Source organism: Chionomys nivalis, chromosome 1 (genome assembly GCF_950005125.1).
Source record: "Chionomys nivalis chromosome 1, mChiNiv1.1, whole genome shotgun sequence".
Taxonomy (NCBI): domain Eukaryota; kingdom Metazoa; phylum Chordata; class Mammalia; order Rodentia; family Cricetidae; genus Chionomys; species Chionomys nivalis.
The window spans coordinates 139,728,258-139,753,909 of NC_080086.1; the positions used below are offsets into that span (position 1 = coordinate 139,728,258).

General features: G+C 39.8%; 1 protein-coding gene across 2 annotated transcripts in view; it reads right to left on the minus strand.

Annotated features, from left to right (window-relative positions):
• Window positions 1-6,564: 6,564 nt before the first annotated feature.
• Avl9 (AVL9 cell migration associated) overlaps window positions 6,565-25,652 on the minus strand; it is a 51,961-nt gene continuing 32,873 nt past the window's right edge. The window contains exons 11-16 of one of the 2 annotated variants that reach the window (XM_057769815.1): window positions 23,492-23,626; window positions 21,318-21,537; window positions 18,731-18,848; window positions 15,982-16,035; window positions 15,465-15,553; window positions 6,565-11,083 (exon numbers count right to left, since the gene is read on the minus strand). In XM_057769815.1, the coding sequence (XP_057625798.1) occupies window positions 11,007-11,083; window positions 15,465-15,553; window positions 15,982-16,035; window positions 18,731-18,848; window positions 21,318-21,537; window positions 23,492-23,626 (693 nt within the window). In that variant the 3' untranslated portion in view covers window positions 6,565-11,006. Of the gene's footprint in view, window positions 11,265-15,464; window positions 15,554-15,981; window positions 16,036-18,730; window positions 18,849-21,317; window positions 21,538-23,491; window positions 23,627-25,652 lie in introns of both variants that reach the window. The other variant, XM_057769805.1, reaches the window with a different exon arrangement.

A 25,652-nucleotide genomic window follows, 5' to 3' on the forward strand; every position in this document is an offset into this window, starting at 1 on the left:
TCCCAATTTACTCAGGAGATCTTGTCTTTTTTTAATATTTATTTATTTATTACACAATATTCTGTGTATGCCTGCAGGCCAGAAGAGGGCACCAGACCCCATTACAGATGGTTGTGAGCCACCATGTGGTTGCTGAGAATTGAACTCAAGACCTTTGGAAGAGCAAGCAATGCTCTTAACCTCTGAGCCATCTCTCCAGCCCCAAATCTTGTCTTTTTCTATTTACCATGTAGATTAGATCCATGTAAGTCTCTCTTAGGGTCCTCATTGCTGTCTAGGTTCTCTGGGATTGTGATTTGTTGGAAGAAGTGTGTCATTTGGGGTGGGCTTTGAAGTTTCAGACGCTCAAGCCAGGCCCAGTGTCATTCTTTCTGTGACCTGCCAATCCAGTTAGAGAACTCTCAGTTAACCTCTTCGGCACCATGTCTGCCTGTATGCTGCCATGCTTCCTATCATGATGACAAAAGACTAGATCTCTAAACTATAGGCCAGCCTCAGTTAAAAGTTTTCCATTATGAGTTGCCATGGTCAAAGTTTCTTCACAGCAATAGGAACCCTAACTAAAACAGAATTTGGTACCAGGGACTGGGGTATTGCTCTGATAGGTTAGACTATGCTTTTGTTTGGAGGAATATGGATCACATTAGGATTTTGGATTAGAAAAGCAGTTGAATGTTTAAAGTCTTGGGCTTAATGGGCCATACTATAGGAAGATGGAAGATTGAGTGATGGAGGAGGGTCATCTTTCTATCTGTTGCTTTCATTGGTTAATTAATAAAGAAACTGCTTGGCCTCTGATAGGGTAGAATTTAGATAGGCGGAGTAAACAGAACAGAATGCTGGGAGAAAGAAGCCGAGTCAGTGAGTCGCCATGATTCTCCCACTCCAGACAGACGCAGGTTAAGATCTTTCCTGGTAAGACAGCTCGTGGTGCTACACAGAATATTAGAAATGGGTTAGATCAATATGTAAGAGCTAGCCAATAAGAGGCTGGAACTAATGGACCAGGCAGTGTTTAAAAGAATACAGTTTCCATGTAATTATTTTGGGTAAAGCCATGTGGGCAGCCGGGTGCCAGGGACGCAGCCCCGCCGCTCCTATTACAACAGAGTGGCGCTCAACGTGCTAATGAACTCCACGTAAAACCTGAGAAGGCTTAAAAAGGAGAGAGAGAGAATTTAAGATAGTTTTTTGCTGTTTGTGGGTTGTTTGCTGCAAAGAAATTTTCCTGACTCAGCAGCAGGAAAAAAATGGCTGTTTTAAAATGCCGGCTTTCTGGGCTGGGCCGCCATTGCAATCTCTGTCTGGCTCCTGCGGGAGACAGAGCTTTTGAATGGATCATTTGGAGTAAAGTGCTACAGCTTGCTTGATGGCAATGTGGACTGCTGTGTGCCTGGAACTGTGTGTGGCTCAGGGGCACCAAATGGCTCTGAGGCAGGAGCGGCTCAGCTCCGCCATGCTGAACTTTGCTGGTCTCAGGCAGGAACTACCGTAACTACCGTAATAACAGAGCAGTTAAGGTTTAGACTGAGCAGGACACAGGTGGTACCATATTACCTGTACATGGTGCAACTTAAGTTTTTAAGAAGTGCTTAACATTTTAAGAAATGCTCCTGGATAGTAAAAAAATTACAGATTCACAATAAAACAGATTCAGACATAAAAGACCACAGTGTTGGATGAGTGTACGTAGGCTTGAGAGAGAAGAAAAAAATATAGAGAATAAAGTTAATGGTTTAAAAAAAGGGGGTAAAGTCTTTAAAGAGATAGAATAGATTAAAAGAAATAAAAATAAGCCACGTAAAAATGGAAAATTCACAGAGAGTCTGGATTCTTTGTATTATTGTGCTTTCTTTAAAATTTTTGACTGTGAAGGAGTTAAGTACAGAGAGACATTTCATTATATGGGCTGCCAAGAATGGATATCATAAGGGTATTATGATTTCAGAATTTGGGTCTAAGGATATGATGCTTTGGAAAGGAGTTTCTTCTTTTGTTTTCACAGAGGATGAGACCCTGTGGATTTCTTCTATCCCAATATGGTATGATAGACCACGCCCTCCTGAAAGGTTGCTGTGAACACCTTCAAAAAATTACTTCGCTCAACTGCCAACTGAGATGAAACTAGCAGACAGGTTATCCCATAAAAAACCTAATTAACGACGCCCCCATTCAGCAGGAAGCAGTTTGGAGAGAAAAAACTGCGCCCATGTTCCCAAATATTGTTTATAAATGTTCTTTTACATTTAAAGGGGGATATGATATAGATATGAATAATTTGCATTGGTAGAGATTTTAAGGTCAATTTTGTTGTATGTATATGTATTTCTGATATTGATTAACGTATTGTGATTGTGTAGTTCATGCCGGGCAGTGGTGGCGCACGCCTTTAATCCCAGCACTTGGGAGGCAGAGGTAGGTGGATCTCTGTGAGTTCGAGACCAGCCTGGTCTACAGAGCTAGTTCCAGGACAGGCTCCAAACCACAGAGAAACCCTGTCTCGAAAAACCAAAAAAAAAAAAAAAAAAAAAATGTAATGTATAATTAGGAAATATAGGTTGTTAATGAATAATCATCAATAATAGTCAAGCTTATAGTCATGTTAGTTAGATTTTCTGGATATATAGAGATATATTTTAATTAAATAGGCATTCTTCATATCTTTCAAAGACTACAGAATAGGGCATTTTTAATGTTTTAATAACTTAGGGTTTTTAATGACAATGAGACATGTCTGCTCCTGGCAGCACCAATCTACTTCAAGAGGAAGATGGGCATCGAAGAGGCTCCTTATGGAGTTTGATAGCCATTTGGGCAAGAAACTGCTCTTGCCTGGACTATTGCATAAACTGGACACAGAGAACCCTCAGAGAGAGGACTGCTGAACTTGCCTAAAGGTGAGATGATCTTTCAGGGTTCCTGATTTATGAGTCTACGAGACATTCTGCAGGACACAGCAGACAGTGACTGAACTGTCTTTGAAATTTCCTGCTTCATGGAAATGTCTGCTGAACACTATGGGCCTGAAGGCCGAAGATGGATGCCCCAACGGTACAAAAGAACTTTGGGTGACTGTCAAGGCAGCGAGATGTCTCTGTCATTTCTAGAGTTTGAAAGTTGCTTATTTCTTGTTTGCTTAGGTAATATTGTATCTTTCTGGAGTCTTTGATGGAGTTGAAGAATAGTTAGTTATAGTTTTCCTTAGTTATGATAAAGATAAAATAGATGTAAATATTGTAATTTTTACTTGATAACTGTTTTGTTATATGTAATTTTGCTATGTTAAAGTTAAAGCCTTCCTTTTTTTTTTTGTTTAAACAGAAAAAGGGGAAAGGATGGAGGAAGGTCATTGGTTAAAAAATAAAGAAACTGCTTGGCCCTCATAGGTTAGAACATAGGTGGGTGAAGTAAACAGAACAGAACGCTGGGAGGAAGAGGAAGTGAGCTCAGACTCGATAGCTCTCCTCTCTGGGGCAGATGCGATGAGGCTCCGACCCAGGATGGACGTAGGCTAGAATCTTCCCGGTAAGCGCACCTTGGGGTGCTACACACATTATTAGAAATGGGCTAGTCCAGGTGCAAGAGTTAGCCGAGAAGAGGCTAGATATAATGGGCCAAGCAGTGTTTAAAAGAATACAGTTTGTGTGTTGTTATTTCGGGGCATAAGCTAGCCAGGCGACCAGGAGCTGGGGCAGCAGGAACACAGCCCGCATTTCCTATTACAATTGAGGGTGATTTGAACTGTGGGAGCCAACCTCAAGTGGTTTGAGAAGAATATTAATATGTGGCCTAAAGTTAGTTCTGATATTTTGGGCTGCTTTCTGCCCCTTTCTTTAAAAAAAAAAAATCTGCTTGAGGATAAACTGGAGTCATGGATTAACAGCTTTGGCAGAGGATAGTTCCAAACAACCTAGCATTGAGTTCTGCGTGCTTATTAGTGACCAGTCTTATGCAGATCTATAATGAAAAAGAGCAAGCTGAGCAAGGCAAAATACAAAATGAACATACAGCACAGGACAGGGAGTGTAAACAGATCAAAGTCTGATGCTTAGTGGAATAAATGGAGTGGTGGCCTCAAAGCAAGGCCCCACCCAGCTAAGCTTCCAACATGTGAAAAGGAATTAAAGGAAAGTATAAAAGAATTTAAAAACATAGGGCTGGGTGTGGTGGTACACACATTTAATCCCAGCACACAGAAGGTAGAGGCTGTCAGAGTTCAAGGGCAGCAATAGAAACCCTAACTATGAAAGAAATTATCTTGGAAGTGGCTCTCAAGACAATGAGCCTAGTGACAATTTAATCTTGGATTCTTGTCATCTAGGGTGATGAGAAATAACTTCCTTTTCATCAAATTTACTATTTTGGGTATTTTGTTATACCATGTGCTCTTCATGTGTGTGTGTGCATGCATGCGTGTGTGTGCATGCATGCGTGTGTGTGTGTGTGTGTGTGTGTGTATGAGAGAACGTAAGACAATGGGCATTTTTCTCTTTTGGTTTTTCAAGACAGGACTTCTCTGTGTAGCCCTACTGTACTGGAACTCACTCTGTAGACCAGGCTGGGCTTGAACTCACAGAGATCTGTAGACAAAGTGTCTGCTCCACTTGGTCATGCAGTTGTTCAGTCACAAAGAAACACAGAGGCTTATATTAATTATAAGCAATTTGGGTTATTGTTCAGGCTTATTACTACTTCTCACAACTTAAATTAGCCCATAATTCTTGTCTATATTTAGCCACGTGGCTTGATACCTTTCCTCAGTAAGGGATTTTACCTTGGTTCCTCTGCTTCTGGATGGATGACTACTGCATCTCTGCCTTTCCTCTTCCCAGAATTCTAGGCTGGTTGCCCCACCTATATTTCCTGCTTGGCTACTGACCAATCAGCATTTTATTGAAATAATAAGAGTGACAAATTTTTACAGTGCACAAAGCATTTTTCACAGCAGAGATCCGCCTGCCTCTGTCTCCCTAATGCTGGGATTAAAAGTATATGTCAACAGGCATTTTTCAGAAGTAGAAATGAATGAAATGGCTCCCAACTTTAACCACATTCAGTGAAACACATATTTAAGACTAGAAATACCCACCAGACTGGCCAAAGTTTAAGTCTGGTAGTACCAATATTGGTAACAATACAAAATAATGGGAATCCAAACACTGTGGAGGTGGGAGAACAAGATGGTACCAGTTGAAGATGAAGACATGAGTCTCTTCAGGACCCTGGAATCCTTGCACATTCATGCCCTAGAGAAGTATACAGGCAGGCAGTGCTGTGGTGCACTGTAGGTCCCACCTGGAAACAACTCCAAGTTTACAGCTGGCTGGCTGAACAGTGGCAGAAAGAGATGAGACTCTGACCTTTGAAAACCTAGATAAAAGGAGTTAGAGAGATGGCTAGTGATTAACAGCACTAGCAGCTCTTCCAGAAGACCTGAGTTTGGTTCCCAGCACTTACATGGTGACTTGCAGCCATCAATAACTCCAGTTTCAGAGGATCCATACCTTCTTCTGGTCTGTGCAGGCACCAGGTACGCATGTGGCACACATACATAATACATAACACCTACAACAACTAAACAAAAAACCCTGGAGTCCTATAGCCCAGTGCAGTAATGCATGCCTGTTATTCCAGTATCCACAAGGACAAGGCAGAATTGCTGAATTTGTTCTAACATCAGTCATTTGAATCCTGCTTTATATGTTGGAATGCCAGTGGTTCCTGGCAGCTGTTCACAGGATCAAGAGCCAAGAGTACAGCCTTCTGACTTCTTGCTAAGGCTACTCTGTCTCCTGACTCCATGACCATGAAAGCACAAATGTGTGCTGGATGAAGGTTTGGTGATGGAGAAACTAGGTCAGTGTGTTCCCACAACCTTGTGTAGACTGTTTTACATTATCCTTCATAAAGACCTGACTCCTAGGTCATGTCTGTTCCAGATGCTAACAAATTCAGTAACTGTAATTCCTATTGTCCTGTCAGAGTGAAGACTAGGTGGCTCTTATCTGGGTGGGACAGGGACTCAGACAGACTGAGTAGGTCCCCAGGATGAGAAAGGAGATGGTAGTGGTCATCTTAACATCTCAAAAACCCTCACATGTCCCCAGGGAAAGGATATCATCTGCTTATTCCATGAAATGTATCACCAAGGCCTTGCTATGTACAACAGTTGCAACAAAACCAGGGTGCACAGAAAATGTGTATGGAACCCTCAGTGTAATATTCTGAACCTTAAGAGTCTAAGTGGAGAAATGGGTTGCCTTAGTGCAGTGTGCTACTTCCCTGGCCCTGTCCATGAGGGGCTTTCATGACCAATCTCCTTAGTATTTGTGCTGCATCATGCCTGTAGAGTTCCACAGATGCTGCAGAGCTCTTACTGCAGAGGGCACAGCTAGAAAGCTGAGGTTCCACCATAAGCAATGTCAGGAGGAGGCTAAAAGGGCGGTGAGTCCTTGAGTTCACCTGTGCTGCTTTCTTGACAAAAGACTGCACTGTTGCCCAGATGTGAAGGCCAAAAATTACACAGACAACACACAGATAAGTCTAGGAGATCAATAGCAAGTGTGCAAGAGAAACAGGATAATTTTATTATCAGGTTTTGCTTAAAATAACGGTACAATAGAATCTCTATAGTTCAGCATGATTAGACATGATTATAACTTGAATATTCTTTAAGAAACAAACAACAACAGAAATGAACCAGCACAAACTACAAAATTACTAGAGGAAAGGGAAGCCATTTGTCTGACAAAATATGTGCTATAGCTAAACTTCCTTAGAAACTACTTCCCAACCACTAAGTACCTTCACCAAGTCATTAATCAAATGCTTCCTATATTTAGACACTGATGATCAAGTGGACTAAAACATGTAATGCTTAATCTTGTTTTTTTCCATCTATAAAAGAACAGTATTTCAAGAAAATAAAATATTTTCTAAGCACAGTTTTCTGAAAACTTCAATGACCTTTTCTGGCTCAGTACCTGACTTGAAATGTTCAAATGTTTTTATTGCACACAACAGAAACTTGAGCAGCAAACTATGTGCATGAGAAGCTGATGAGAAACAAGATTGGAAACCCCTTTAATTGTGTTCCATTTACATGATTTAAATATATAGTTCTCTATATCTTTAATCAGTATAAGTAAAAAGGTAAATTTCTGAACAGCACAGAAATACAAACGTATTTAGAGCTTTACAAAATATATCCAACCCCTTAGACATGCACACCCTTTTAATTTTGGAGTGTTATACCATACACGGGAACCAGTTTCTCCTTCATAATGTAGAAAGTCATTTTTATGAAGTTATTTTATATGAAAAAATAAAGATGCACATTCCTTTTCTCTCTCTGAAAAAAGTTTGTGGAATGTTGGAAATTATGAAAAAGCAATTTCAAAGCAATGAAGTCATAAGACTTGGAATGACAAAGTCTTAGCGGCACATTATGTTATGAGGAATGATGATCACTGTTAAGTGTTTTGAGGAGTATTTTGTCATAGCTAAAGGCTACCAAGAGATGGCATGGAAATCCATGAATCCTGGGCTATTTTTCATCAAAGAACCAGAGTGTGTAAATGTTGCCTCTCAGGAATCTCAAGCAATGTCCCAATACACTAACAGGCTGGTGCAGTTAGCACCACAGACCAGAGCCAACAGCTTCTGCCCTAGCAGGCTGCCCTCTGTGGAAGCTGCAGCAGACATCTGCCTATGGTATAGATCAGAATGCTGACCTGCAGGACTTCCAGACTTACCAACATGGGAGGGAAAGGGGCCTCCAAAGAATATATAGCTTCAATAAAACCTGACTACCAGAAAAAGAATGTTACAACTTCACTTAGAAATGTAAACAGCTGATTACAATTCTAACTTCTCTGTAAAGAACTCATACCGTAAGTAGGTGAAATACTGATGTCAAAATACTCTCATTCAAACTTTAAGTGCCCTGTTCCCCAGCCATGTAATACCCCATTTTTTCCTAATTTGCTTTCTTCTTAAATTTCTAAGGAAAGCTATTCTAAAAAACAGTAACTGCTTAGTGCAAAACCTGGAAAGCAACAGGACTGAGGAAGCCCTTCTTGCGTTCAAGAAAGCTCCTCTCCATTCAAAAGGCGAGGAGAATTGCTCTTAAGCTTGGGAGCTAGTGAATCACGAATGGATTTAGGGTTGGACAGTTTATATTGGTTATGAATCAAATGTACACATAAAATTGCTCTCCATCTGTTATATACAGCTTCAGAATTTCTACTCATCTAGTCCACAGACTCACGGCTTTAGTTCTCTCCCTTATCAATGTCACTGTCATTATGCTAGGAATGTAATGGCTTCCTTAAAACCACCTGGACAGCAGTGCCGCTACCGCCAATGACTGCATCCTGTAAACCTGAAAAATGCTGGTTGACTTTTGCTCCCTCAGGCCCTAGTTACACTCAGTTCTTAAACACAAAAGCATTGTTGATCACCAGAGAAAGTGTGGGCTCCAACAGACACATCTCTGGGGGCAGGGGTCAAAAGGTCTGCTGCTGGTTCCAGGGCTCCCGTGCCAGGGTTTGGAGATTACTCATCAGTTAGTCTCTCTCACTGGTGTGCGGGACTCCTGGGCTAGGGCCGTATCTCCTGTTCTCCACAACACTGACTACAGCAGTGCCTCTGCCAACAACAAAATGGTCCATGGCCCTTGAAAAGTCAATGTTTCCCTGAACCTGAAGGAAGTAGACATATGGTCTTTTGACTATTCTAAGATGTTTTATATTCCCAGTTATTTTATGCTGAAAGCCAGTTAAGTGATCATTTTAAGAGTTAAGTTTTAATTTACATTAAGATTAAATTAAAATATACACTTAAGCCTGACAGAATGGTAAGATCCTATCATTCCAGTTATTTGGGAGACAGAGGCAGGAGGATGGCAATTTAGAGACCTGTGTAGTAAGACTGTGAGATCCTATGCTGGGGGACCCATACATACACTCAAATGGAAATGTGATACAAAAGCAGCATTAAATTTCATTTACTTTTTTTTTCCTCAAGCATATTCCAAGGTGAGTGTTGCATTGCTTTTGTTTATGTGACAGCAAGCATTTACCCAGTCATATAACCCTGGTGAAACCTTACTGGCTGACCAGGCAGGGCTCCTAGCAATATCAACTACCACAGGACAACATCATGCTGCAGCCACATGAAGAGCATCTAAGAATCCCAACAGTCTCGGCACAACACTGACGAAAAAGCCTTTCAGTTTAGTGTGGCTTTGCTTCTTCTCTTTTCAAATATTCCCTGGCTGAAGCAGATGAATGGTGTCCTTCCATTAATCAATTTATTTATCTCCCATTAATCAACTGTCAATAGATTCTTTCGAGTTATTATGCTCAACTAGAAGTAGTTTGTATTTTGTGTAAAGTTCAAATTGCAAAGTTTTAGAGATATTAGATTATGCCCTGTATTCTTTACATAGTCTACAGGGTACCTTATAAGGAATGGATGAAATATAATCAGTGTCCTTAATTAGGCCCCTTATTTTCCCACTGCTTGTTAAATCAAATGTAAAGATAATGGTTATTCCACATGTCTTCTGTTACTAAAGGCAGACTGCTCCCCATAAGTAGTCCCTGAGAACACCCATTAAAAAACCCCTGAAAAGCAAATGACAGTTATAAATGATAAACACATGGGCTCCAGCTGTGTACAAATTGTAAGAGGTTGGCCAATTCGTGCCTGCAGTAATATAAACTTCACCAGACAAGTGACTCATGGTATGAGTATGGACTCATTCTCGTGCTTCTTACATTTCTATCATTTGAGGTGTGTGCGTGCGTGTGTGTGAATGTGCGTGTAAGCATGTACACAACACACTGCCCACACAGAGGTCAGAGGATAATCTTCAAGAGTTGCGTCTTGCCTTCCACCTTGTTTTGAGGCAGGGTCTCTCTTGCTTCTGCCAATTCATTGCACACTCCAGGCCAGCTGGCTTGTGAGCCTCCCATCTCACTGCAGGAACACTGGATTATAGATGTGGCCTTTCATGTGGGCTCCAGGGATCTGAACTCAGGTTGTCAGGCTTGCACATTCAGCACGTTTACTCACTAAATCATTTCCTTGGCCCACTTCTTGGTTTTCTAAATGTGAGCTAAGTTGCGGTTTACACTTAACCTTTATTGGTCACTTTGCTTGTCTTTTGAAGGTGGTAGAACTGACTAAAAGAGGCTTTTCAGTCAGGGAAGTAGGAAAGTCAAGTACCTTTGAAAGGCTCAGTGCAGAGTAAGACTAAGAGAAGGCCTGCAGATCTGCCCAAATCCAATGGACAACCACTGACAAGAAACAAGGCACACATTTTAGATAACAAAGTGCTGCTGAGTAAGACTGCAGCATAACTGGGGCTCATCAAACTAGCATGCGAGTCCTTAAACTACTGCCCTACAGCCATGTGCCAATCCTTCAGTGCTGCTGAGCCACCATTGCCTGCACAGTCACCACCAGGAGGAGGGATGCAGTGTGGCATCTCTGCTGCCTCATATCAACTTTGTCAGAAAGAAATTCATCTGAAATGACATCTTATCCTCAGAGTTTTTCCCTCTTGACTTTCACAGCTCTGGGAAGAAATGAGCTGGTAAATGTGTTGAGTGGGTAGAAGGCCCCCTCCACGCCCCACCCCCACAAAACTTCACCCTAGAACTCAGCAAAGTAATATAGGCTGGAATGCACATTCCCTACACTTTACAAGTACATTTTAGGGTTAACTTCAGAGAAAGTAAAATAGTAATATAACTTAATTTTAGGCAATATAAATTACTATGACCATCTAAATATTTAAACAGCAAAATAGAACAAAATATACATATGCAAAATTCTAAACAAATGTACAGTTCCAGAACTTAAAATTCACTAGAAGGTTCATTGTGTGCATTAATTAGGCTCAGAATGAAGTAAAAGTAGTCAATTTCACCCCCAACCTGGAAAGCTATTCCTGCTGTGGTTGTGATTTCATCTGTTCAGCATCCTGTAACATTCATTTAGACAGAGTGCAACTGTCCATGTAAACAGTTTGTTATCTTGTTCCCTGGGTACGGACTCGTAGACAGAGGAGACCCTAGGAGAAGCAGATGAGGAGGGAGCATTACCCTTCAGAGAACACAGTAACTTCTGCTGTTGGCTTCAGGGCTTCCCGTTGGGTGGCTCAGGAAGACTCTGAGGGGTAGATGTGGTAAAAGTAGACAGCCATGAAGACATAGCTGTCTTTGCACTGGAAAAAGCTCCTCCCACTGACTGGCCTGTGTGAAAAATAAAAACAAAAAGAAAAAACCATATGAACTTAGTAAAAAGGTTTAACTTTTTTGCATCCTGGGAATGGAACTCAGGGAATAGTCTAATACTGAACCAAACCTCCAGCCTATACTTACTATTTTGTTAAGGCAATGAAAACCCAACAAACATGAATAAGGTTAACTCACTGAAACACAGTAAAATGATATAGCTACTAAAATACCACTTAAACTTTTAGTTCAAAATAATCTTTGCATGGAAATGTCTTAAAGAAAACTGAGTAATTTCTTACTACAGGAGCCACACTAGGCACGTTGTAGGGGTTAATAAAACAATTTTATAGCCACAGGACTAGCAACTCTATGAATCAGAATTAGCTGGAGAACTTAAAAAGTCAAACACGGGGCTGGAGAGATGCCTCAGGAGTTAAGATCATTTACTGTTCTTCCAGAGGACCTGGTGCAGTTCCTAGCATCCATATCAGGAAACCCACAACAACCTTTAACTCCAGCTCCCAGGAATCCAATGCTTCTGGCCTCCATGACACACACACACATACATATACCTGCACATATACATATGCAGACAGACAGACAGACAGACAAAAGAGAGAGAGAGAAAGGAGATAGATAGAGATAGAAAGAGAGAGAAGAGAGCGTCATATGTTCTCTGTACCTTAAATGCTGAGTAATCATTTACTTATACTGGAAGGGAATCTAAAATTGATACATCAAAGAGATGCAGTCTTATAGGCCTCAAGTCTTTTTTGTTCTAATGACTATTCTCTCCAAAGCTGCTGTGAATGTGAAATTATTTGAGTTACTACTTTAGAGAAGAGGGCATAGAAGAAACTTGCAATGCAATTTAACTAGCAGCAGCAGCAACACTGAAAACCAAATGCAGCTGTCCTCACCATCTGTGGCTTCAGTTCACACATTTGAGTTCCCTGTCATTTGAATATTTGGACAATAACATGCAGGTACATAAATGTTCAATGGAATATTTTAGAAATAAATCATTAGTAAATTTGAAACTTCAGGCTGTTCTAAGTGGTGATGGCCCATCACACTCTCTAGCTCTGTCCCTGCTCATATCCCCTTTCCTCTAATGTACACATGCTCACCTTCCTGCTACCAGTCACCTAACTCCCATGGTGTGCTGGATGCTTTTTATCAACTTGATACAAACCTAGACATGTCTGGAAAGAGGATGTTTTCTTTCCCCGAGACAGGGTTTCTCTGTGTAGCCCTAGCTATCTTGGAACTAGCTCTGTAGACCAGGCTGGTCAAACTTAAAGCAATCTGCCTGCCTCTGCCTGCTGATTTTGGGATAAAAGGTGCATGCCACCACCACACAAAGAGGGACTCTTAAATGAGAAAATGCTCCTAACAGATTATTCTGTAGGCAAATTTGTAGGGCATTTTCTTGATTAATGATGTAGGAGGGTCCAGCCCACTGTGGGAAGTACCACTCCTGGGCAAGTGGTCCCGGTGGTTTAAAAAAGCAAGCTGAGCAATGCACCGAGCAAGCCAGTAAGCAGTGTTCTTTAACGGTCCTGGCTTCACCTCCTATCTTGGCTTCTCTCAATGGTCCATGTCCCAGGACATGTAAATCAAACAAACCCTGTCCTCCCCACATTGCTTTTGGTCATGATTATCACATCAGCAGAACCCTAAGTAAGATACCCGATATCTCAGTGTCTGTGCTCCAGTAACCCCAAGAGCAAGGGCAGTGGACCCGGCAATTTGAACACGCCAAGGACGAGCTATAAGGCGATTTCTTTATAAGAAAAGGTGAAAGTAATTCAGTGACAAAATATATTCATATAACTTTTACTAAAATAAACTGTTATAACTATCTCTTCCTATTATTGCTGTTAATCCCCGACTTGGCTAATTTACAAGCTAACATTTCATCACAGGTTGTATGTGTAAGGAAAAACATGGCATGTCCACAGTTCTGAGTATTCTCTGGGATTCTTGGAATAGATCTCCTTTGGAGGGGGAACACTACTATAATGATTCGTATGTCTACAAGGCAGCTAAACTTTTCTATTAAAAATCAGTGTCATGGAAGATTATTTTAGTTTCCTCTTCTTTTTTTTTTCTTTTTCCCTCTGAGAAAGGATTTCTCTGTGTAACAGTCCTGGCTGTCCTGGAACTTGGTTTGTACAGTATTATTATTTGGGGGGGGGTTATATTAGTTTGGGGGGGGTTTGAGACAGGGTTTCTATGTAGCTTTGGAACATGTCCTGGAACTAGCTCTTGTAGACCAGGCTGGCCTCGAACTCAGAGATCCGCCTGCCTCCCAAGTGCTGGGATTAAAGGTGTGACCCCCCAATATTATTTTACCTAGGCAAAGATGAGTTACATTGTTTCTATTGCCTTTGTTAACCATTGATGTAAAGCTGCTTTACATTTGTTTAATTATGTAAAGATTAAAGAGCTAGCAAGAAACAAGCCTAAGCTAGGCCGAGCATTCATAACTAATAACAAGTCTCCATGTCATAATTTGGGAGCTGGTTGTTGACCTTCAATAAAAATCATGGCACTATAAGAACTCAAAATAAATCAAATGTATAACCATACAGAAATAAATTCTTATATATAAAATTCCATTCCTCTGGAATGTAGAAAAGCTATGTGTTCTGTGCCTTTTAAAATGAGTCCAGAGTCCTTTCACCATCTTTCTACAGGTATAAGGACTGTTAGCTACCAAGACCACCAAAAGGCATTTTCATATGGGACTTCTGAGCCGTGTTCAATCAAAGTTAGCTAAATAGATAAATAGTTCAGTAAAAGTCATCTCTGTTATGTGTTAAACATAAAGTATCCCAACAGGCTCACAGGTTTGAATGTTTTATCTCTGCATGATGGAGCTGTTTTAGGGAGGATATAGGACTTTGGGACCTGTAGTTTAGCAGAAGTGAGTTCTTAGGTGGGCCTTGGAGATTGTATCTGTTTGTAGCTCTCTGCTTCCTGATTCACTAGGATGTAAGGAACAGCCACATGCTCACACTGTTATGAATTCCATTATGACTTTGCTGACTTGATGAACTGTACCTTAAGTCACAGAAAACGTCTCCCTTGAGTTGCTTCTGTAGGGTATGGTCAAAATGGTGAGAAAAGTAACTACTATGGTTTCTAGGTTTGCAACTGGAACAAAACAAGTTAAAAATACAGAAAAGAGGGGCTGGGCTGGGTGTGGTGGTACACACTGTCAATCCCAGTATTTGGAAGGCAGAGACAAGAAGATCTTTGAGTTCAAGGCTAGCCTAGTCTACATAAGAAGTTCCAAGTTAGCCAGGGCTACATGGTGAGACCACATCTCAAAATAAAAACACCAACCAAAACAACAAAAACAAAAAGACAAACAAACAAAGGAAAAGGGGAGAAGAGAAGAAGTTATTTTTTTTATTCTGATTCAACAAGGAATAATCTTCAAACCTTTTAAGTGGAAAAAAAAGCTAGGCACAAAAGGATATATGTAATATGCAATGATTTACCTAGCTTTGGGTATCTGGTTAATACTGGCCTCATAAAATAAGGTGGAAAGTATTAGCTCATTCACGACTTTCTGAAAGGTTTTGTATACAATTTATGCTATTTCTTAAATGTCTAACAGAATTTCAAAGAGAAGCACCTAGGATGCTGAGTTAGGAGGATCCAGAGTTTGAGGCTAATGTGGCCTACAAAGTGAGACCCTGTCTTGACAAACAAGAAGTTGTCGAGTAAGAGAAAGAGAAAAAGAGGGCAGGAGGGAGAGAGGAAGGAAGGCAGAGGGAAAGAGGAAGGAAGGAGGAGGAAGAAAGAAAGAAAAAGTGAAGCTAACATGGATGTGTTTAAATTAGAAACCTTGCACCAAGTTTTAATTTCTTCAGCAGATTCAGAACTATTCTTGTTTTTAAATTCCTTATTAGTTTCTGCCTTTCAAGGAATCTGTCCACCTATATTGTCAAGTCTGTTGACAAAATTCCTTTGTCCTTTCAGCTGTTGTGAGTCCCCAGTGGTGTCACTGCTCCAGTATTTCTTTTACCCGTCTACTTGGAAAACATAAATGCCTTCTTTAATTTTAAGACTGAAAATTAAAAAGCCCCTTTTTATCATTATATGATCCACAAATATGTATAACTTTATTTTAACAAACTACACACTGAAAACAGAAAATAGATACATATGACAGCAGCTTCTGCTGAGGGTGTGCCTTACCGACAGCTTTTCCTGTTTGTACCACATTCCGGCTGGTTGTGACCATGACATTACCAATTTTTTTGCCACGTTCACTGTTCTGAACAGAACTAAGAAAAGAAACAATTTTTAAAAATCTTAAACATTTGTGAACACCCACAACCAAACCACTTTATTATCATCCCAAATTAATATTGGAAAAATAAAAAGCAATATTATAATAAGTAAATACAGAATATACTAAAAGAACACAGAAATGAGCTAAGAGGTGAGGACATAAAGATTTATGTCCTTGACAGACACGGTTTGCTCAGAGCAAGTCATCAAAGTAAGAATGGCTATATTCTGCCATTTTTTTCATACTACTGTGTATGGACAGAGTATTTAAAATGCACCCTGTTGAACTACAGAATGTTATGCTCATTGGGTTATTATTTGAAACACAAGTCCATCAAGAAGATAAACTTCCCAACCAGCAATGAGGCACATGGCATATACTCAGACAGAATAATTTCCCTTACTTTCTGTGAGTACTCACTGTGAGAATCTGAGTTTCATGTCTGACACCGAGTACTGGCCTTGAAAAGGATGGCTGTAAAACAAAGCTTAAGTTTAGATTACGAGCATCACAGAGCTGCAAAGAGCAGTCACAAGAACTGAAACCAACAGTGGGGTCCCATGCATCATTCCTAATACGAGCGTTAGAAGATGTGACCCAACAGTTTTGAACTCTTATCTTCTTTCCTTGTGTAATGGATAAACGTGGTTAGAGGTGGACATGTGTGCCTGGGGTGTTAACACTATCCCAACACAGTACTAACAACACCCTCCCTTCATCTGGGGTGGGGTCCAAGTCTTAATCCAGATTAAAAACACACCAGGAAATCAGCTGTGTAACTGACTTAGTCCACAGTGATGACTGTACCTTGATCCTGGTCACCCTGTAAAGACTGGAAGAGCAAGGTCAATAGACAGTTCTTGTCTTACACTCAGGTCCCTCTTCCAGTGCTATGAAGAAAGTGAAATTCACTTTCTTACAAAATGTTATAGTTTTATTCAAATGACAGCAAAGAGTTGTGGGTCAAAGTGAGCATATAGAACAGGTCTTCCTTTTACAGATCTCAGGACTAATCTAACAAGTCACATAAACAAGCTGTGGTTATAGCTGGTATATCACTTGTCTAACATGTTCAAAGTCCTGATTCAATACCAAACAGTGCAAAATCACAAAGCATCCCCAATCAGTCTTTCTCCCTGTTTCAGAAAGTCTTGATTTCAGGGGTGGCATGTGTTTGATGCTTGGTAATTTAGAGGATTCCTTTTTAGGAGCTGAAAAAAGTGTCACAGATCTCAAAGAACAGTATTTGGAATGTTTCAAATTACACTTCCTGATAATGAAGACTATCACTTCCTACTTTCAATCTGGTGAAAATGTTTAAAATCTACTATCATGACTGCCTAATTACTACCCAAACAGGCCTCTTTGTCCTCAATCTTCTCCCCTTTTTGTTTTAAAAATGTAAGAACAAAGTATCTTTATTTGTTGCTTTCTATATGTAGTTCTAAAAAAATATTTTTTAAAATTAAAATATAATTACATTGTTTCCTCTCTTTCCTTTCCTCCATCCAACATTTCCAATGTAAATGGCCTTGCTCTTTCAAATTCATGATCTGTATTTCTTTAATTGTGTACACACACACACCCCTTAGTCTGTACAATGTTAATTTTATGTATATGATTTCAGGTCTGGGGGCTCTTCCCTGGAGAGACTTCTGTTCTCAGCATTCTGTCTGTAGTCTTGGTCTGGGTTTGAAGGCCCAGGAGATTTCCCCCTTTTGTGTTAGCATGTCTATTGGCATCATCCTTGTTTTTTTGGTTTTGAAGACAGGTCTTGTCATGTAGCCAACCTACAACTCTCCTACTCTAGCCTCTTGAGTGTGGGATTACAAGCATGTGCTACAATGTAGAGCTACACTTCAGTCTGCTTTTCAACTTCCATAATTTTAGTTTCATTATACATTTTGTCTGGGTACCATTTTATAATCCTTTAAAGCCCATTCTAGCTAAGTCTATGTACTAGCATTAAGATCTGTAGAGCTGGGGCTGGAGAGATGGCTCAGTGGTTAAGAGCATTGCCTGCTCTTCCAAAGGTCCTGAGTTCAATTCCCAGCAACCACATGGTGGCTCACAACCATCTGTAATGAGATCTAGTGCCCTCTTCTGGCCTGCAGGCATACATGCAGACAGGATATTGTATACATAATAAATAAATTTTTTTTTATATTTTTATTTTTTTTTATTTTTTTTTCGAGACAGGGTTTCTCTGTGGCTTTGGAGCCTGTCCTGGAACTAGCTCTTGTAGACCAGGCTGGTCTCGAACTCACAGAGATCCACCTGCCTCTGCCTCCCGAGTGCTGGGATTAAAGGCGTGCGCCACCATCGCCCGGCATAAATAAATATTAAAAAAATAAAAAAGGATCTGTAGAGCTGGTTCAGGTTAATAGCATCAGATGCAATGATGGAGATGGAGCACACACTGTGGAGCTGACAATTAGCCTGACCCACCTTGTAAGTAGAGTCACCTCAAGTGTCCCCAGCTCACGTTTCCCTCCACATAGCTTGGAAGACAGACCTTGTAGTTAGCAAGCAGACTACATTGAACTCTTAGTTCCTTCATTTAATGGCACTAAACTGATACTTGCTTTTAGAGTTTTTAATATATTCAGATGACAATATAGGTTGTGCTAGAGCCCCCCAAAAAATCACCAGTTAGGGTTGAACCTATTCATTTTCTTTGAGATAATATGAAGATAATAGATGTGTTCAATTGCTTTGAAACTACCTCCCTATGCAGTTGCATCTAGAAGTTGATACTTTTTAGACTGTACGTTGGAAAATGTGTGTGTGTGTTTATCCTTTCTAGCATCAGTTAATCACATTTCCCCTTTAGCTAAAAACAATAAACTATAGCACCAAATACAAATTTGATTTTGTATCTCTTTTTAATATAAAGTTGATTTTGTCCATTTCTTACCAAGAAATAAAGTTCAAAATACAACGGAAAGAGTCAATGAATGCTTGTATCATTAAAAATAGTATTTCAGTTAGGAGTGGTGGTAAACACGTTAAATCCAAGCACTGGGAAGGCAAAGGCAAGTGGCTCTACTCTAAGTTTGAAGCAAGCCTGGTCTACACAGTGAGTTCCAGTTTAGGCAGGGTTAAATAACAGAAAGACTGTTTGTAAAGCAACCACTTTCCATCCCATTAGTCTAGAGGATGTGCTTACTTTGGGTTTATCTCTGAAAGTGCTGGGTGCTTATTGCTGTTCCATACCCTGTAGTTGTGAGTATTCTTCCAGGCGGCAACAAAAGTTGTCCCATAGTCTGATAACATCTTTTCATTATCTGCCAAGTAAATGGTTGAAAAGAAGTTGAGCTGGACCACAGCCATCTGGGCATGAAGATTAGTAACCACAAAAGGTGAAAGCATAGTTTGAAATCCCACACCCACATTGTGGGGACACAACCTACAGGTGTCAGCAAACTTGAGTCTAGTTCTAGAAATCCTCTTAAGAAGCTGTGTAGTCTTCAACAAGTCACTTCATCACTCAGAACTTCATTTTCTTAACTAGAAAACACGAGGACTGAGCCAAACATTTCACAAGGCACTCTACAATGCCAAAATGTTTTCATGTTCCTTTACCGTTACAAGGATCATATTACTTATTAAAGAAAAACTACAGACTTGACACTGAGTAGGCATACTGGCACAAGTATACGGCAGGGCACTTAGGATCTCTTCACAAATGTCTAAGGAGTTAAGAACAAGCACGTAAACGGCTTCTTTACCCACGTTTTCTTTAGACTTTGTCTCACTATTTGATGCTTCATGCTTGAGTAAGCACTGTACTATCAAAATTCCTTAACACAGGATTTTCACATTAATTCTAAACAGTTCTTGCCTTTCTTGATACCACAGGGAAGTGTGAACACAGAGCATTTCTGCTTGGAGGGACAGAAAAGGTCTGGAGAACTGATCCAAGTAGCTCTTGCCTCGCATTTATCACAGGCAGGCAGGTTTGCTATTTTATTTTTGAGACAAAGTCTTGCTATGTACTCAGGCTGGCCTCAAACTCTTGGGACTCTTCTGGTCTCAGCTTTCTTCTATCCAGGCAGGTGATATCTGAGGCGCGTGCCACCATGTCTGCTGTGTTTTTGCTTTGAAGGTGAAATGCAAGTAGCTTTTGTCACTAGGAAAGGACAAGGAGACACACAGTTCCATCTACAGCATAAAGGTATGCTTCCACAAAATATTTCTGCAGTTTATACTCCACCCGATTGTGCTTGAGAATGGACTTGAGCCAGGCAACAGAAGCCTCTCAACCTGATGGATGAGCAAGGCAGGGCTTTAAATCAGAATATCTAAGATTATTGTTAAGGTAAAAATTTACTAGCTACAAAATGAGCTGGGCAGTGGTAGTGCATGCCTTTAATCCCAGAAATGTGGGAAGCAGAGGCAGGTGGATCTCTGAGTTTGAGGCCAGCCTGGTCGACAGAGTGAGTTCCAGGACTATCAGGGATACATAGAGAAACCATTAAAAAAAAAAAAAAAAAAGAATATTAGCTATAAAGTGTTCATAACAGACCTTACAAATGTTAGTTTATTTTTTTAAGTTGATTACTCATGAAGTAAAAAAAACCTGGTGGCTATCTGGGTTTCTTTTTTTGATTAGTAAGTAAATTTAACAAGATTTAATTTTGATGCCTCTGCTCCTATATTTGTAGAGGTGACAGATACTTAAAAAATTCAACTAATAAATGAGAAATTGTTCACTAGTTTTGCTTTATAATGAAGGACATCACTGAAACCTGGGTTTAAACCACCCTGGCAGGTGGGAATGACAAGACCACAAATAACACAACACCGTGGACGCGCACTTTCACAAGACCACAAATAACACAACACCGTGGACGCGCACTTTCACAAGGTATTACGAGAAGGTAAACTGCATGCTGCATATATCTCATTGCTAGTTTTTAAAAAAAGTACTGTCATTTTTCAGTAATGACAAATGAAAAATATTTTGAAGTCTACTTTTGCTACAAGTATTTGCCAGAGTTCCAGGGTAGAAACGCTCATTGCTACGTTCCAATTTTGGTTCATATTATTTTCTGAAGTAGTTTTACCCAGGCAGAAAAAATAATTTTTTTTTAGAATGGGTTAAAACTTTGAAGGTTTAGACATTCAGAATATGATTTGTAATATTTTCTTTAAAAACATTTCTTCAGAACCTGAAAATGTGTAAGCAGTTTATAAACAACTGCTAAATGCCATCATTCCCCTTGATACAAAATAGTCAGCAGTCAAGTTGGAGAAAACAATTAATACTGACTTAACACGTTCATATTTCTATCATAAAAAAAGAGTAAAACTGCCGGGCGGTGGCGGCACACACACACCTTTAATCCCAGCACTCAGGGAGTCAGAGGCAGGTGGATCTCCCTGAGTTTGAGGTCAGCTTGGTCTACAGAGTGAGTTCCAGGACAGCCAGAGACATACATAGAGAAACTTTGTCTTAAAACTCCTCCCCCAAAAGGAGTAAAATTTAATAATAATTAAAAAAAGAATGGTCAGAGAACATGCTTGAATAGACTCATCTTTGTAAAGACTACTGTAAACCATAAAACCAAAGTCCAAAACAAAGGAAAGAAGAGGGTTTGGCATTTTGGATCAAGTACTCAAAATGCCATAGTTGTCACATCTGTGCAACAGGTGATTTTCTATAATGAATATCTCTTTTATGCAACCCAAAATATCCATAAGCATCAGAACATGAAAATTTATAGGAAGAAATGTGGCTGTGTGCTGCTTACCTAACTGCAGTGTAGCAGCCATCAGAGCATGGATATAGACTGCAAACTGGGCTCGGATCCATTCATCACCTCCCTCCCAGCCTGTGCCATCCAGGAAGACATCATCCCGGTTCTCAGTCACGTGCCTCACTAGGTAATCTGCGAACCTCAGGTCTGCAGTGGTTGGGTTAAGCAGCTTCCTAAGTTCTGGATCATGGATCTGGATCAGTGCTTCTTCTACCTAGAACAGTACCCAGGTACAAGTCAGAGCTGGGATACTCACACGGATATCCATGCCACATCTTAAAAAGAAACCTCTGGGGAACTGGAGTTGAAAAGAAAAAAAAAATGTAACAGTATTCTCAAAGATAAGTCTAAGAGTCAGGTTTTTACACTGACGTTCCTATGTACTTTCTCTATTTTTATAAAAAATGCATTTTTATTTTTAGAAAATATGGAGAGCAGAGTATAGTTGACTGAGAGCACTTGCTGCTCATGGAGAGGATCTGGGCTTGCTTGACAGTTCCTACATGGTGGCTTACATCCATGGGTAACTTCAGTTCCAGGGGATCTGACACTCACTTCTGACCTCCACAGGCACCAGGTGTGCACATGGTACACATGTATACATATATGCAAGCAAAATAAGCACATACAAATAAGTCTTTAAAAAGGGTGACTTCAGAAAAGAAAATACAAGTGCAAATAAGAACATAACTTTGAACTATAAAAGTAATTCACGCCTTTAGAAATCTTTGGTAGTGTAAATATTTGAGGAAATATAGATATATACACAATGAAACCTGCCCTTATAATAACACAGAAAAAAAGCTTAGTTGAAAGTCCTTTAAAATTTTCCATTTTGAGGGCTTGGATACTTCAGAATATTTTAAATACTGTAACATTTTATGTACTTGCAAGGTTTGCTTTGTTCTTTAGCTGCTGGTGATTAAACTTAGGACCTTAGGCATACTTAGCAACCACTATACCAATATACCAACCCCCAACAGGTTAATTTTGAATGAAATAATAAAATATCTACCTAGTGACTTCTGAATGTTAAAGCACTCTGTGGCTCTCTCACCTGTACCCTCCTATCTGGCATATAGTGTTTTCCCCTCACTCAAATTTGGGATAATAATATAATTTTGAATGCTGGATTTTTAAACTGTTATATTTCAACCATTTCCCCATAAAGTATGAAATTTCTGTCAGTAATTATAAAAACCTTAATGCAGTTAAAAATCTCAACATTTGCCGGGCGGTGGTGGCGCATGCCTTTAATCCCAGCACTCGGGAGGCAGAGGCAGGCGGATCTCTGTGAGCTCAAGGCCAGCCTGGTCTAGTTCCAGCTAGTTCCAGGACAGGAACCAAAAGCTACGGAGAAACCCTGTCTCAAAAATCACAAAAAAAAAAAAAAAAAAAAAAAAAATCCCAACATTTTAAAATTGTAAAATTAAATAAATAATTAAAAAAATTAAGTATAGCCAGGCAATGGTGGTGCACAGCTTTAATCCCAGCACTCGGGAGGCAGAGGCAGGTGGATCTTTGTGACTTTGAGGTCAGCCTGGTCTACAAAGTGAGTTCTAGGACAGGCTCCAAAGATACACAGAGAAACTCTGCTTTGTAAAACAACAAAAAATTTAGATATATTGATAAGGTATCAAATATCTATTCTAAATTTCCTTAACATCAGGAACATATTAAGTAGAATATGTGTTTAAATTATTTTGAAAAGATTTCACATTTTAATAAGGCACGGAGACCATGGTAGGTCTGGTTCACTCAGGCTGGAATCCTTGCTCAAGCATTTAACAGTGTTTGAGAATGGGAAAAAAAATCACTTAGCTTATGTATGTGCAAAATATAGACAGTACTTATCTTATAGGGCTATTAGGAAAGTCAGATCAGTTAAATAAAGTAAGGAGGCATAATGAGGTTCACCTTTAATCCCAACATTTGGGAGGCAGAGGCAGGCAGATCTCTGAGTTCCAGGCCAGCCAGGACTACACAGAGACCCTGTTTTAAAACAAAAGAAATAAACCCAAAACAAACAAAAAGATATAATTAAAATTACTGGAATACAGAAAACATTATTTTCTTTATTAGTGCTGTTACTACGGCTTCATAATTATATTTAGGAAAGAAGTAAGTGAGTCAGCAGGCCAACTGCATACACTTAGACATAAACATACTTCCACAATGGCGTCACTGAGGTGCTTCTGTTGTCGAAAAAGGATGTTAGTAGCTCCAGCCACAAATCCCCGAACAGTGACATCAGAGAGAAGATGATGCTGCTGCAATGCCATGTAAGGCAAACATAGATATCCCTGTGGATTACAAGAGCAACAGGAAATAGACAAGTCAAAAAAAAAAAAAAAAAAACCCAAACTCAGCTACTTCTCTTTTCAAGCTAAAAGCAGAAGAGCAAAAAGTAAAAGAAATGTTCATTTTCCCCTGCCTGTCTAGTTCATTTTTGACTCACTAAAATAATATTCACAGAGGAATGTCTTGCCTTGACTGCAGTTAAGTCCAGTAATTTGCTTCACAAACCGTCAAACCCCTGGCAAGGCTGTCTTACTTGGTCACTTTATTTTTAGTTCAATTTAAATAAAGTCTGACTTTTTTTAATTTAGGAAATTAAAAGTATTACATCCATTAAAAAGTATGTTGTTTACTAGGAAGCGGTTAAGAATTTTAACACATACCTCTGTACACAGCCACCAAGGTGCAATGAGAATAGCAAAGCATCCCATTTATTGTCCAGTTGCAAAAATATGTCAAAAAATATTTGCTACAAACTAGTTAAAACACAAGTTACACCAACAGTATCTGTGTTTAATTTCCTTTTGAAATAGCACTTCCTTAAAATTACAGTTAAATCACTAACCCTCAGCAGGCATTTAAGTCTACAAACCAACCAAGCAAAGGCAATCCAACACTACACAACCCCGAGTTAAAGTTGAGGTCAGTGGTAATGATTTGTGCACGAAGGTAGGGCAGAACTGTTCAATTTTATTTTTAGCCTTATGTAGAACATAAATCATAACAGTTACTGAAAACCTATTCTAATTCAGAATCTTTCAGCAACAGGTTCTATTTTCCTTTCTGTGTCTATTTCAACTGGGTTACTTACAATGAACCTTGAAAACACACACACACACACACACACGTCTTCTGCCCAGTAGTTTACCTAAATTTATTCTGCAAACATACCTGCTCATGTGTTGATATATTTTTAAGTTATTTAATATAGCATTATAACTTCATGAAGAGTGGAGTAAATTTCTAGTTATATAACATTCTTAAATCATCAAAAGTGATAGAGTTCAACTCCCAGAAATGTAATATAAAAGTGATTAAGGGGTTGAAAAGGATGGGCACAGACTGCCATTATTTGTGTAAAAGGGGTGGGGAAAATCTGTGGGAAGGCCTTACTGGTCAGAGGCTGCATTCTATCAAGGCCTGGCAGCTTTTTTCCAAAGCTCAAGGACAGGGGGACTCCCACCCCCTTCCCCAGCAAGACTTCTTGTTCTCTACCTGCCCTTACCTGGAGAATGTCCCTGGGCCTACAGCTCCCTGAACCTTATCTGAAAGCTGTCTGGCAGGCCTGTTTATCTCTAGGGTTACCCTTGACACAGTTTCCTGCTAGAAGCCTCCCCTGCAGCACACAGACTTGTGCCAGGAGCTTTGCTATAGGACCCTGCAGCCTTGTACACAGCCTTATGATAGGACCGAGTCACCTAAGGCATTTGCCCCCAGGTTCCCCAATCCTATATACTTCCTATACTCTGGAATAAAGCTGAGCAGATTCACCAAAGTTGTTTTTCAGAGGGCTGTCTGCATCTCCCACAGCCGCTCAAACCCTGCTGCCTGCTTCTGCTCCTGCTCCCTCCACCCTCATGAACCAATGCACCAGCGATCTGGAGGAAAAAGCAGAACCACAAAACTCTATGCATTTCCTTATGCCATAAAATATCAACAGAAGGAAATAAGACATTGGTAATGTTAACAGCCATCATAGAAGACAGATGGGTAGAAAGGAATGGATTAGGAAACATTTCTTTTTGGTTCTAGAGATTGAATCCAGGGCTGTGTGTATTGCAGGCATACATTCTATATTCTTAGCAGAAAGTTTTATTACAGATGCTTTGGACCTTTTTATTATTGAACTATATGGAAATATTACATACTGATAGCACTGTTCAAAAGAGTTTAATATAGTGTCATTATTTTTCACTTCATGATGTTCAATTTAGCTAAACTCTTTGGTATGTATTGGAATACAGTTGCAGAAGAATATAGGTCTTTTTCCAAAAAGCAGATTTCACACCTAAACCCACTCCTGGCTTCCTA